Source organism: Belonocnema kinseyi, chromosome 10 (genome assembly GCF_010883055.1).
Source record: "Belonocnema kinseyi isolate 2016_QV_RU_SX_M_011 chromosome 10, B_treatae_v1, whole genome shotgun sequence".
Classification (NCBI taxonomy): Eukaryota; Metazoa; Arthropoda; class Insecta; order Hymenoptera; family Cynipidae; genus Belonocnema; species Belonocnema kinseyi.
The window spans coordinates 63,575,677-63,590,624 of NC_046666.1; the positions used below are offsets into that span (position 1 = coordinate 63,575,677).

Genomic DNA, 14,948 nt, shown 5'->3' on the forward strand with positions numbered 1-14,948 from the left:
TAAATGATTAAAAGTTTTTTAAAAATAATTTCGGGTTATTATTTTTGTATTATCGCGATTTTATAACTGTTGAAACTTATACTGTTTCAAATTACAACGTAAAATAATTTACAAACACTTTTGACGTGATATTTAATCATTTTGTAATAGGTAAAAAAAAATCGATGATGTTTTTCGAAACCAAAAGAACATAGTATAGTTGCTTCATAACTTTTTTCTCGGAAAGAAATTATATGAGGTGGAAATACAAATTTCGATCGCTTAGATTTGATTTAACTTACTCATAAAATTTGTTAATACCAAATGCTTCAATTCAAAAGTATAATTTCTTAGCTGCCTTTCACTTAAATCCATAGAGGTTGATCAGGTCATTCTTAAAAATGTGAAATATTTGAAACAGTTTTTAAACCTTAAAAAATTCTTTATAATCGAATGAAATATTTTGAACTATTTAAAATCTTTTAAAAACCTTGAAAACTTTGAGAAATCTTTTAAATCTGTTGAAATATTTTAAAATTTTTTGAAATCTTTATGAAATTTAATAAAATTACAAATTATTTTAAAGTATTTTGTTGCCTTGAAAATCTTTTAAAATCCATCTCAAATTTTTCAAACTCTTTTGAAATCTTTGGAATCTTTGTAAAATATTCGAAATATTTTGAAACCATTTGAAATCTTTGTGAAACCTTTTAAATCTTCTGATATATTTTGAAAATTGAAACCCTTAAAATCTTTGCGAAATCTTTCTAAATCTTACAGAGCCTCTGAATGTATGTGTAAAATATTTAAAACGTTTAAAAACATTTTGGTATCTTTGAAATCTTTGTAAAATCTTCTGAAAAATTTGCGAAATCTTCTGAAATAATTGTAACGTCTTTTTAAATCTTCATGAAATATTTGAAATCTGCTAAAATACTTAATAGTAGATAGTAGTTTAATAGTAGTTCCTCAGGCCGGAACGAGCGTGTAAATCGCAAGTTTTGGTGCGGGTACTTGGGAAAAATATTTCTCAATATTTTTAAATCTTTTAGAATGTTTGTGAAATCTTTGTGAAATCTTTTAAAGCTTCTAAAATATTTTGAAATCTTTGAAATCTTTGCAAAATCCTTCAAATCTATTGAAATGTTTTGAAATTTTTTAGAATCTTCGAAATATTTATGAAATCTTTGAAAGATTTACAAAATCTTCTAGAATCTTTGAAATAATTTGAAATCTTTGTGAAATCTGGTGTTCACTCAAAAAACCAGTGGTCAACACCTCAACCGGACCCTACCTTAAAATAAATTGAAAGTCCATTAAATTGTTTGGGAAAATCAAATCTAGTTCTCAAGAATTGTGCTGACATCAGTATTTAAAAAGCATAATGCTATTTATGTACACAATCTTATTGCAGTTCGCGGGAGTCATAAACGATGCTCTGAAGGACATTGATTCAACTATAACAGTAATCAGTGAACCTGGGAGATACTACGTTACGTCAGCTTTCAAGCTGATTGCTTACTTGCATGGCAAGAAGGCGATTATTGATAAGGATCAAAGAAGATATGTGTACTACATTAACGAGGGTGTGTTTGGATCATTCAAAGATGAATTGATGGGTCTGGAAACCAGATTTCCCATTTCTCTCAATGGAGTAAGTCTACAATAAATTTACACTCATAGAGGAAACGTAATAAGGAAAAAACAGCTCCACATCCGAGATGTTTGCAATGAGTAAATTAGATGTAGAGATAGGACTAAGGATTTGAGTTCAGAATCTTTAAATAATTACTCCGCGTATCCTTTTGTCTCGCTTCTAGTTCTCGGCTTTAATTTTTTATCGTATGGTTTGGTAGACTGCCAGTAATGAAGAATTTTTGAGCACCATGTGGGGACAAACAGCTGATAATCTTGATTGCATCCTAAAGACTGTACCACTTCCTGAATTTGAAATTGGTGACTGGTTAATTTGGAAAGATATGGGAGCCTATACTTTGTCACTGGCTTCCTCTTCTCATGGTTTTAATCTAGCGAGTGTCTGCCCAATTATTCGGAAAAGTGAATGGTAAAATTAGATATGGAAATCTAGAACTACAATTCTGAATTGATTAAATTCATTAAATCCTTTTAAAAGGATTTGAACAAAAGCCTTAAAATAACACAATTTTGTTTCAGGGAAGCTCTGTGTGCTGAGGAAATTTGCACAAATAAGTTAACGAATGGAAGAGGTTGTAACGAGAATCCCAGAAAACTCACAGAAGAAATTGATAATTTCAAGGATATAATACAAATCCAAGGGTAATGCTCTAAATTTAAAAACATGCAAATTGTTTTCGAAAATAAGATATAATAATATATGCATGTGCTTTTTTTAGCTGTTGAGGATAGGAATCTTCAATTAGAGATAACGATTATACTGAAAGTTCATTAATCATCATGTAGGTAGGTAGAAGAGTTCCAAAATTGACGATCATGATTGCAGCCAAAGGATATTTCCGCTGTATTACTATGATGAAATTGCTGAAATGATGTTTAATTTACCAGGGTATTATAATTTGCTTTACAATATGTATTAATAAGATTAATAAATTATTATGAAGTGAATTTATTCATGTTTGATTATTATAAGCGTGTTTACGTCTAATAGTAAATTCATATTCAAACTTTAATCAAAGTTTGTTTTTTAATTCCGTGAACTCAGCATAACAAAATTTTAAGTACTTTTTAAACAAAATAAAATTTATTTTTTCTTGAAAAATAATTCAAAATATACTAATCCACATATTAACACAAAAAATTGATTTATAAATAAACTTCAAGATAAAATTGGGAAATAAAATTCCCAACTATTTCCTGATCTCATCAAACTCTGGAAATATGCCAATCCAGTAGCACAAAATTTCGGAAAAAATGTGGATTCGATAAAATACGCTTTCGGGTTTAAAGCTACATTGCAAAACATGGCAATTTGGTAAAAAGAAGTGACAGAAAAATGGAAATTTGGGAAAATGTATTTGAAAATGTAGGAAGAACATGACAAAAATATACAATTATAAATGTACTTTGTAAATTATAAGAACAAAAATTCCACGGAAGACCTTACGAAGAACGGAAGAAAATGTGAAACAAATCTATGGATGAGTTTGAAAAATGGTTAAACCAAGGAAACCAAGATATGAAAGAAAAATGAACCAAAACCTTGCCTGCAAAATCGAGGCTAGATATCTTGCATGTGCAAAAATGAATTCGAAAAAATCGCGGAGAAAAAATTAGATAAGCATTGGGTATGTGAAAGAAAACGATAAGTACTTTGTACATAATTGAGATAAAATATTGTTTAGAGTTTAGGTTACATGTAAAAGGAAATAATCTAACAAGATAAGAAACTCGATAACTATAACCGGAAAAGCAAATGTCATTTAGTATGTATTTTTAAATTGCTATCTATGTTATCAAGAAGGACAGAGTGGATCTTGAAGTAGCTTTTCTGTTATGAACTATTATTTATAAAAAGAGTGGATAGACTACTGACATGTACTGAGATCGTATGAAATAGGTTAGTAGAATCAGAAGAAGTAATTTCACCACAAAAATGAATAAACTCTTTAAAATAAAATTGATGTATAAACACCATACTGAACTCAATATGAAACGCTTCAGATTTTAAATTAAAATATATTGCATTTCAAACAAAATAGCAGTTGAATTTTTAACCAAGAGATGGATTGTTATCTTAAAGACGAATTTTAAATAATAAATTCGGAACATCTTCCCATAATAGTGACATGCAGGAAACCACAGAGTGACCGTTTCACAGTAGCCCAATAAGCATAAAAAGTTATTTAAAAATCTAAATTTAATTTGAACGGTTTAAGAAAAAGGCCACGAATATCAAAACTGGACAAAGAAATGTAAGCGAGGAGATGGATATAATGATAGGATAAATAAAACGAGTATTAGAGTGCACAAGCAAAAAAGAAATTACTGAAGAAGGGGATAAAATTGGATGAGATTAGGAATGAAAACAGAAGAAGGAAGTGAAAAGGGAATTAAGAAAATGGAGAAAGGAAAATGTGGTGGAGAAGAATATAGGATAACAAATAAATATACGGAGTTATGTGATCAAAATAAAGAGGAGGAAAATAAAAGGTTTGAGGAAGAGGCAGAGAAGGCTAGGACGAAAAAAGAGGTTTGGAAGGTAGTAAATAGACAAAGGAAAGAAGGAAAAGATTAAACCAGGATATTGAGATGGTAGAATACAAAAGATATTTAATGTATGTCCTAGTAAGGGTAGATAGGAAAGTTAGAAGAGGAGGAAAATATGGTAGGGAAAGAAATGAGGAAGAGAACATAACAAAGGAAGTAATACACAAGATTTTATGAATAATGAAAGATGAAAGGGCACTTAGTATATACTAGATGCCAAATGTTGTCGGGAAATATGGAGACAGAACTAAAGGAATGGGCAAAGATAATGTGTTACAGGATATGGAGAGAAGAGAGGTGGCCAGAAATATGGAGACACGGAGTAGTGGTGCCCATAGTAAAGAAATGCAAAGGGGTTCGCGGTAGTGCTTGCGGGTCTCATCACACTATAGATCTGGAATAGGCGAACTGGAGAGGCTGCATCGTGAGGTGCAGCTAAACTGGAGAACTGACAGACTCTGGTCGGTGGGAATTAAACTAAGGACGTCGTGTCAAGAGCTGAATGGCACCAAGGTTAACTAATTCTTGAATACCCCGACCTGCCCTCCTCAGTAGAGGCGACAGTTCGGGGTTATAAAGGAAGTGTCTTAACAGAGACTTCTACTTTTTGCGGTGGGTTTGAGGAGGGTTCCGGAACGGACCCCACCTTAAACCCACCGCCAAAGGGAGAAGGCACCTTAGGGGGGAATACATCAAAAGCGGTGAGAAATGATAATAATCCAGCTCGGCGGTTCTAGCGGTTCTAGCCAGATGCATGTCAGTGGTGCAGGAAGGGATTATCCTAATCCAAGAACCCTGGTTATACAGGGAAAGGATTAATACTTGTTAGGGTGTGGCGAAAAAATATATTGGCGACAAAACGCCAAGGGTATGTATAGCCGTTAAGGGTATGTATGGGATCTTGGTGTCTAATCTCTGCTTTAAGGATCTGGCCGTTATTAAAGTAAAGATCAGGGACAGAAGCAGAGAAAGACCAGAGGTATTTATTGCCTCAGCTTATTTCCCGGATGATGCTGAGGGACCCCCACCTCCCAGAAAGGTGGCTGCAGAGCACGATTTCTCTATTGTTCAGTTGCGATGCAAACTCTCACCATACGGTGTGGGGGAGCACAAACCTCAATGACAGAGGGAGAGATTTAATCCAATACCTAGCAGGCACTGTGTTGCGCATTCTGAGTTACAAGTATATATTGTTTCGGCTAACCCAAGAAAAAGTGGCAGTTTCAAAGATCAGAAACGCCAGAAATAAACTTTGGGACTCATATTAACAGGAACTTAAAGACAGGCTTGTGGAATTCCCCACAAATTACAGTAGCATTGATGAGTTAGAGCATGCCGCGGATTTTCTGCGAAGGACTCCGACTACATTATATGAAAAAAATTGCCCTACAGGCACAATTAAGTCTAGCAGTGGTGGAATACCCACCTATAAGGCAACCGAGTACGAATATAATACAAATGAAGGGGGTTTAGCCAGAAATCGAAAGACATTCCGGAAACAACGAAACTTCAAAAGATCCTGGCGAAAAGCATGAAAGCTCTCCGCGGGCTAATAAGGCTTTATAATAAGCGAGTTTGCCGAAGATAAAGGAGCAACGCTGAACAACCTGATGGAAGTTCAATTCTAGGGTTTTCATCGAATCCGAACCGACCAAGAGGAGGAAGGCTGGGGCCCAGAAATGAAAAAAGCCGATTGGAATTTCGCCGCTAAGGGCGTTGACACCAAAAAAGTGGGATTATCCGTAGGGCCCTTCTGTCCCTTTAAATCACCAGGGGCGGATGGTCTCTATCATGCGCTTTTACAAAAACTCGGTAGAAGCTTACGCTCCATGATTTCGTGGCAAAATTGGAGCAGCAGATGGAAACAATGGGGGTATGATGTGGACACGTTCTATGATATAGAGGATGTCTTCAGCAATACTCCTCCAGAAGTCATCTGTTGAGAGGCTTTAAAGTGCGGCGCTTCAGACAATCTAGTAAGCTGGATAGGAAGCATGCTACACCGGAGAAAAGTCAAAACCAGATGAGACGAAGGCCTTAGTCAGGGGAATAGCTCCACGGAGTTGCCTACAGGGGAGTGTCCTGTCGCTTCTCCTGTGGTGCATGGTAGTGGACAGCCACTTTCGTAGGCTAAAATAAGAGGAGTACTATACCAAGGGCTATGCGTTATGAGTTTGTGATCCTAAATCAGGGGGGCTCGTTTAGAAACGTTGCTGGGTCTTACAAGTTCGGTGTTGCACATAGTAGAGTTCTGAGTCGAAAGCTCAAGGCTCTCCGTAAATCCGGAGACCAGCTTGGTCATTTTTACGAGAAATTACAAAGTGCCAAAAGTTGATGCTCCTGTACTTTGTGGTGGGAGGCTGACGTTTTCAGATTCGGTAAAATATCTGGCAATAATCCTAGATGGCAATATAAACTGGGCTAAGCACCTGGAGACCAAGTGCAAGAAGATTGTCATGAATTTTTGGATGTGTAGGAGAGCCTTTAAGCTGACGTGGGATCTAGGGCCTAAAATGGACTACACAACTGTGATGTCCCTAAACCAAGGCTCCTACATACAGCCGTGGTCTGGTGGCATTGGGCGGAACTTAAGACTGTGTAGGCGTTTAGGGGTTTCACGGGATGAACGAGTAAATAGTTGGGACTCGGGGCGCTAGGCACACTAGGCTGCCAAGTGAAATCAGCACACTGTCGATTCTAGAGATGAGGCGATATAAAATAACAAAACGCTTTAACTGCAGCAAAGCTTTCCGTGTTTGCATTCCAAGCAGAGATATGTGGTAAGCCAATGGTAACCCGCACATCCAAAGGGGAAATATGGTATACAGATAGCTCCAGGGGAGAGGGAGGGTCAGGCACGGGAATATATTGGTTGGAAAAATGCGGCGCAGCAAGTAAATACAAAGGACCGGTACTGGGACTAGCGTCTTGCAGCATCGGGATGTTCACCAAAAGCTGCATCTCAGCAAATCACTGGGAATACTGGGAACAAACCCAGGGCACAACCACTTGAACTATCATATGCAAAAATTGCGTGTGACAGAGTACAGAACATGCGGCAGGCATGGTGAATCATCCCTGCATGTATTATGCCAGTGTCCGGCATTAGCTAGGCTCAAGCAGGAAATCACTGAGGCCCATTTTATGCAAGCTCAGGAAATTAAAACGCGATCAGTGATATACATACTAGGGTTAACCAAGAGGTCTGAGGTCAACTACTGTGAGGGAATAATTAAGAGAAAGGGAACCAATAACAATGTGTGTGAACTTAAAGGCTGCATTTAAATAACTGGGCAGAGACGAGATAGACAAGGGGCCATTCAAAAAATACTTGATACATTTTTCAGGAAATTATGACACCCCACCCCCCACGTTATACTTTTTCCTTTGCTCTTAACATGGATAGAAAATTTCTCGAGAAAAAAAGCAGAGCAAAGTACTAGAGCCATTAGAGGATAGTTTTTGGTTAGTGAAAGGAGTAAGGCAGGCCACCAAAAAATTGTTAGATACAGTTCAAAAAGACCGAACGCGCAGAGCACTCGACACTGGGTTCGCAAACTGTGTCGATTACCCTAGAGTTCGGGATGTACAAAATAATTCAGATGGAACACGACGAACGGGTGAAACACCCACATTAAATGGACGTGTCAACTCAAGAATGACATGCTAAACTGCTACGATGCCAGCATTCTCCCCGTTCACGGAGGCATTATGAAGCATATGCACGCCCTGTAGTGCCAGAAACACGCAGTTTCAGCACGTTTCGGATCAGTCATTGCGAAATCAAGCTGCCTACCTCTCAAAAAATGGATATGAACGCGGAGCGCTTCCTCAACCGCTGCTTGAACAAGTTGCAGACGAGTATGACCTCTTGACCATCAATTGTTCAGTTTATCGTACTGCGAGAGCTTTCACTAATTTGAATCAAAGACTTAAGACCGAAAATGGATCAAAAGACCAAAAGACGCTTGCATCAACTGAACAAGATGATAGGATGGACAAAATAGAATATATACCATGTTCAGTGTGTAATTGACTACATAACATATCGTAGACCGTTAACGAAAAGAGTTCGAATGTTCGAGCAAGAACTGAAGACCTAGAATCACATACTGAACAAGTCAAAGCTGCTGGCAATCAATCAGAATACTGTTGACAAAGAGGGGTTTTATATGACGCAAGTAAGAGAATACAGTAGAGGGAGAAATTGGGTAGTCTTTTTGGAGACAAGTATACAAGATCCCAAAAATACTGGAGTAGGAAGAAGATACTGATAATATCATACGCTGCAAGGAATTTTGCGACAATCTTATAAAATCCAATGATCTTTATAGCTGTCCTAAACAGGATTACCCGAAGAATTGAGCCTGTGTGGAGAGACATATACGAACTTAACTCGAAAAAAAGGTGTAGCAAACTGCTGAGAAAACCTGTTAATTGACAAGTGCGTCGGCAAAGACGCAGTAGCCCATCAGCGCGTCCTGTCAATAACTTGGATTGACTTCTGGAAAGCTTTCGATTCAACCTCACATAGACTTTTCATCTGTCAGATAAAAAGCTTGAAGGTTTATCCAAGCATAGTGAGATGAATATAGAGATTGATGCCCCTTTGGAAAAGTAGATTTACAATCGCATCTGGGAATTATTATGTGACAACGAACATCACCTTTCAGAGGGGCGTTTCTCAGCGCACTACGGAACTCTCATGTGCACCTCTGCGACGACTCTAATCATCGCAAGCATAAGGTCACTCATGTATTTAATATGGATGATCTGAAGATCTATGCTTCTGATGCAAGCAAACTTAAACTTGCTTTATATATCGTCAATGAGTAAACATGAGAGATTGATATGAAATTTGGGTTGGACAAGTGTGCCAAGATTCATCTGAAGAAAAGGAAAGGTTATTGGCGTTTCGGATGACCCTGAGCTTGACGCTGGAAAGACTCATACATACCTGGGCGTGCCTCAAAGCCGCATTCAGGACGCAACATCAGTGAACGACTTACTACGAAGCAGATACAAGCATATTGTTCGAAAGATTTGGTCTTCAAATCTTCCGGCCTTAAACAAAGTGTCTGCGAATAACATGCTTGCCGTTCCGGCTCTACTCCACTCGTTTGGGGTGTTTCAAAAGACGAAGAACGCTCTTACGGCCATTGATGTCGCAACGCGTAAGATCATGCATATGCATAAGAGCTTGGATATCCTTTTGTCCATTCAACGATTATACATGATTCAATCTAGGCGAGCGCGAACTTCGGAATCTCCCTTATCTTCATAACCGAATTGTTCTCAGTACAGATGAAATCGTTGCAAATGAAAGGGATCCTCTACTAAAAATGGTCAGGAAATGGAAGACGACAGAGACACTTTATCTGAATGTTAACATCAGAAGTAAGGATAGTGCATTACTCCATTTAGATGCTTCACTTCTACAATCTGAAGTAAAGAATGCAGAGTTAAAAAAATATCGCGCAAAAGCTACTGGTCAAGAAAATGCATGGAAACTTTCGCAGAAATGTATAAAATCAGTCTTTGTCGGAGGAGCAAACTTTTGCTTTCCTCACATCATCAGGTCTTAATTCAGGTACCTCTTTTCGCATGCCAAGACGATGTCATTTGCACATTCGTATCCCATGACCGCATTTTATGTCGACAAGTTCCCAGTGATAAGTGCAGAGCGTGTCATGCACACACTGAGTGCCTAGAATGACTTCCTCCACACAGTCTCCATGTACACTCGGACCCTGAAAACCTTCTCCAAGACTTCGAAAAATGAACTATATTCGTGATCAAATTTTGGGCTTCGGTCGACAACCTCACTGCCAAGGAGAAGGAGATGTATCAATACCTTCAAAAGGAGCTGCAACAACTGTACCGAAAATATTTGGTTGGAATAATTGTCGTCGTGATCGATGATCTCGGTGGTGCGAAACTAGCAATGATTCGTAACTTAAAAGCCATACGCGCGTATCAAAAAAATGTTAAGGCACTTGCGAGATGGATGCAAAACGCTATCATCCATAGATCGCTTTGTGTCATTAAGACACACAAGAGTTTCTCCGGCTTGTCGTTATGATTTCGTCATGCCCTGTGGCCACCTATCTCACGTCGCGAGACTTGGGATGCACAGTGGTCAAAAATCGAAAAAAGATGAGCAAAATTATAAAATGTTCATAAAATGGGCCAAATTCTGTTATTCACGCATTTTTGGGGTCGCTGATTATGAATCCGATGTCAAAAATTCCGAAAAAAATAGCGGATTCAATATAGCCAACCGAGTATGCTAAATAAATTTTGGATTTTCTTAAAAATTGACATGAAAGGGTTTTCAAGGTCACTGATTACTGATCAGATGTCCAAAACTAAGAAAAAATGCGGATCCAATATGGTGGGCGAGTATGCTACATAAAATTTTTATTCTTTTCAAAATTGATATAAGGAAGTTTTTGAGTTCGCTGATTACGAATATGATGTCCAAAATAAAAGAAGAAAGAAACCATGCTATTTTCTCATTGGCTTGAAACTTGAATGAATTATAGCTCTGATGGACATATAATATTTCATCAAACCGGTTTTCAATATGCAGAGGCTTGAAATTTTCACTTTTTCAAGTTATGGACTTATATGCAGCTCGAAATAAAATTTGAGACTGAACTCAAAACCGCAGCTATCCTCAGCTGGGCTTTTATAAGTAACAACGAAAGCCTAATCATTAAACTAAATATCTCGGTGAAACTCAGTGGAACATTTTTTATATTCACCCAATTATATTACTTCTCGTTTTTTCTTCGAGACGATTTTAATCAACTTTACATGATCTTGTAAATTACAATCAATAAAATCATGATTCATCAATTGAATAATATTGAAGTACATACTTTTCAGAGACGATTACATGTTAGAAAACAAAAAATTGTGCTCACTTTCAGGCTCAATAACGGGAGTAAAAAAACATTTTATTGTTATTTAATGTGACAATAAATTGCACCACCTTTTTCCGATTTTTGACAACTGGGGAATGGAAGAAAAACTAAGAGATCGAGAGTTTATAAGAACGAATTTTAAGGTGGACGCTAGGGATAGACTGGAGGATGCCCGGATATATGTGACTGTCCGCTAATAAAGGGACCTAATGCGGAAAAAATAGAATTTTACTTTTTTCACCTTACGATTGCTTCTTACTTGCTCTTTCATAATAAAAAATATAGGAGAGATATAAGAAGGTGTAGGGGAGAGGACTGGAGTGCTCTATAGATAATTGGAGAGACGAGACAGAGAAAGACAATTAATAAAAATATGGGGGATGATTGCAGAATCAAAATATAATAAATGGTAAGACAAAAAAGAAAGAAGAAATTGCTACCAATAAATATTAAAATAGGACAAAAACATCAGCATTTTCATCCAAATAGTTGAAGTATCAAATCAGAAAAACGAATTTTTTAGAAAAAATTTGAATTATAAACCTGAAAAGATCTTTTAACCAAAAGAGACGGATTTTCAAGCAAAAAAGACGAATTTTTATGGAGATTTGAATGTTTAAAAACAGTTTTATTTCAACCAAAAATTATGGAGTTTCTACCATAAAAGGACAATTTTTAATTCAAGTGAACAAATTTTCTATACAAAAACGACAAATTTTGAACAAAAGTTAAATTTGTGACCGAAAAAGAATATAATTCAACCAAAAATAGTAGCATTTTCATCCAAATATTTGAAGTTTCAAACGAGAGAATTTTTTAAAAGACATTCGAATTATCAACCTGAAAAGGTGAATTTTCAACAAAAAATATCATTTTCAATCAAGGAAAATGAATTTTAAAAAAAAAGTTGTATTTGAAAAAAACAGCATTTTTACCCAAGCAGTTGCATTTACAACTAAATAGTTGAACTTTTAATCAACAGAAACATATTTTCAAGATAATAGTTGAATTTTCAAGCCGAGAAGAAGCATTTTTTAGGAGAAACTTGAATTTTAAGCAAAAAAAAAGTTTTTATTTCAAACAAAAAATATGGATTTTCTACCATAAAAAAATCATTTTTAATCCAAATAAAAAAAATTTTCTATAAATAAGACAAATTTCGAACAAAAGTTAAGTTTGTGACAAAAAGAATAAAATACAACCAAAAATAGTAGCATTTTCATCCAAATAGGTGAAGTTTCGAACCAGAAAGACGAACTGTTTAGAAGACATTTGAATTATCAACCTGAAAGGTGAATTTCCGAAAAAAAAATCATTTTCAATCGATAAAAATGAATTTTTAATCAATTAGTTGTATTTTTAACTATCAAAAATAATCATTTTTACCCAAACAGTTGCATTTACAACAAATAATTACATTTTTCAAACAAAGAGATGAATTCTGAACCAAAAATATAATTATAGACTTTTCTATTTGAAAAAAATTAAATTTTAATCAAAAATATTTACAATATAAATATACAAATATTTTAGCATTTTTTTCGGTTTAAAAAGTCATCAGTAAAAAATTTCGTTCATTTGAACGTTTAGAACTTCAAGCACATCTTGAAAACAAGGAAAAGCGGAGGATTTTTTTTTAAGGGGGAAAAGAGGGGAATCATAAAAGATTGTGCAATCTGGAATTAATAATTTCTTGAATGTAAGAAATGTGAAAGAAAAGGAGGAAAAGTAATACACATACTCCAAAATCTGATTCATTGCAAGCTTTTTTGATTTAAATAATGAAAAATATGCCCACAGCGCGCGCTCATTCTCATTTCGCGCTTTCCGCCAAGTTTGAGCGACTGAATTTTTCTAAGTATTATAAATATTGTAACTTAAATCGACAACTGTGATTTAAAATTCGGAGGAATTATACAGTCATAAATTGGAACTGAATTTTTTTTAGGTTATAGTCAATTCTCTTTGAAAAATAAAACGACGTAGGCAAAATTGAACATCATATTAGGTATTTTTTTCAATATAATGTTAATCTACAAACACATTTTTTAATTTACTAAATAGAGAAATCGAGTCGTAGGGTTTGATTCCGATCGTTAAAACTTCAGTTATAATTTGTAAATCTTGTTGAAATCTACTAAAAATATCGCTTTACGCACCTCTTAAAAACATTTTTGGATTTATATTTCTTAATCTATTAAAAAAACAATATTTTTTCCATTTTTTGAAAATTTTCAAAATATTGAACATCATATAACTTTTTAAATTTTTTTTCGAAATTAAAAATTTCATAAGGATAATTTAAAATTCTTTTTATCGTGTACCAAAAACTTTTACTACAATTTTTAAAACTCTTAAAAACGTTTTGTTTCAAATTTTAAAGAAACTGACTTTTTTAATGTTGGTCTAATCAACAAATTTATTTTTTTAAATGTATAACTTTTCTCATTTTCAACGAACTTTAATTTTTCATCTGGATAATTTTCAATTATTGTATCTATCTCCAAGAACCGTTGACGAAAATTTCTACAATTTATAGAAAAAAATTTTCAAACTTTGAAAATGCTCTAAATTGTTTTATTTTTGTTGGAAATATCTGTTAAAAAATCTGTCCGCTTCGCGAGCACATTCTCATCGCGCGCTAAGCGCGCGGCTCGCTTCGCTCGCGAGTTTGGGCGCTCCTAGGGCAGGCGACGGTTGAATCTCGCACTTCGCGCTCGATAATAGGTTACCTCGCGCTTCGCGCTCGAACATAATTACACCTCGCGCTTGGATATTTATTCTTTGCATTTGGAATACTTGAAAAAAACTTTATCAAAAAGATCTCTTTTAGATGGCAGTACTTATATGCGTCTTCATATTCTGAATTGTCTACTTAATTAAGTATAGTCAAATATTAAGTTTCTCAAAGCTCTGTAGGCTTTGAGGTACACATTCTCATCGTGACACTCGCGCTGCACGCTCGATTTCCGACAGACATTTGTAAACAGGTTATGTTGGATTTTTTTCTCGCAACTTACGTCGGTTTTCCACACTTTTTTTTTATTTTATTTTTATTCAACGTTATTTTTCACGAATAAAACAAAAAGTACGCGTCCTATCAAGAAGTGATTCTTAACGAAATTGTAGATCTTTTTGTGGATAACCATTTTTCTTAATTCATCTTTTTTCTTATCCTACACAGTTTGTCCACAAAATGGATTTTTTTTATTTTCCATTATTTTTTGTGCAATCAAAATTTTAATTTTCGATTTTTGAAGAAAATCCAAAAATTGGTTATGATAATCCTGTAAGGCTTTCAAAAAGAAATGTTTTTCTTCTCTTGACTTTTTTTCATATCGTGCGTTTTTCGGCTTCAAATTTTGATTTTCGATTGATTAAAAATTTTTTGAAAACGCTATAACTCTGAGAATTTTCTTTTTATCGAAAAAAGTCATGAGGATAAATTGTTTGCTCTTTTTAATACTATAAATATCCGTACATAGAATTTTCAAATTCAGAAAAAAGTTGTCTCAAAAATTTTCAAAATGCGCTCACTTTTTGAATTTTTATCAAAAATGGCTGGTTCACGAACTCGTCCTTTCTTGTAGGACCTAAAAAACGTGTGCCAAAGATGAATTTGATTCGTTCCTTTTTTCGAGTTATCGTGTTTACGGACGGACAGACAGACGCCCTCAGAAAAACCTGATTTTCGGATTCAGGGGATCTCGAAACGTGGAGATCCGTTGAAAAAGTGTGATGTCAAATTTCCGACAATTCTAATACTTTCTCAATCATGAATGATGAGAATGTAAAAATACAGAGATCGAAGATTTGGATGATTACATTACACTC

The 14,948-nt window shown here is 35.3% G+C and overlaps 2 protein-coding genes across 2 annotated transcripts in view; one reads left to right on the top strand and one right to left on the bottom strand.

Annotated features, from left to right (window-relative positions):
* LOC117182080 (ornithine decarboxylase 2-like) overlaps positions 1 to 2,525 on the top strand; it is a 5,648-nt gene extending 3,123 nt beyond the window's left edge. Inside the window, exons 5-8 of the mRNA XM_033375105.1 lie at positions 1,394 to 1,633; positions 1,836 to 2,044; positions 2,155 to 2,277; positions 2,355 to 2,525. Coding sequence (XP_033230996.1) covers positions 1,394 to 1,633; positions 1,836 to 2,044; positions 2,155 to 2,277; positions 2,355 to 2,361 — 579 coding nt within the window. The 3' untranslated portion in view covers positions 2,362 to 2,525. The remainder of the gene's footprint in view (positions 1 to 1,393; positions 1,634 to 1,835; positions 2,045 to 2,154; positions 2,278 to 2,354) is intronic.
* Positions 1 to 14,948, bottom strand: part of LOC117182083 (palmitoyltransferase ZDHHC6) — a 58,366-nt gene that overhangs the window by 42,271 nt on the left and 1,147 nt on the right. The window lies entirely within an intron of this gene.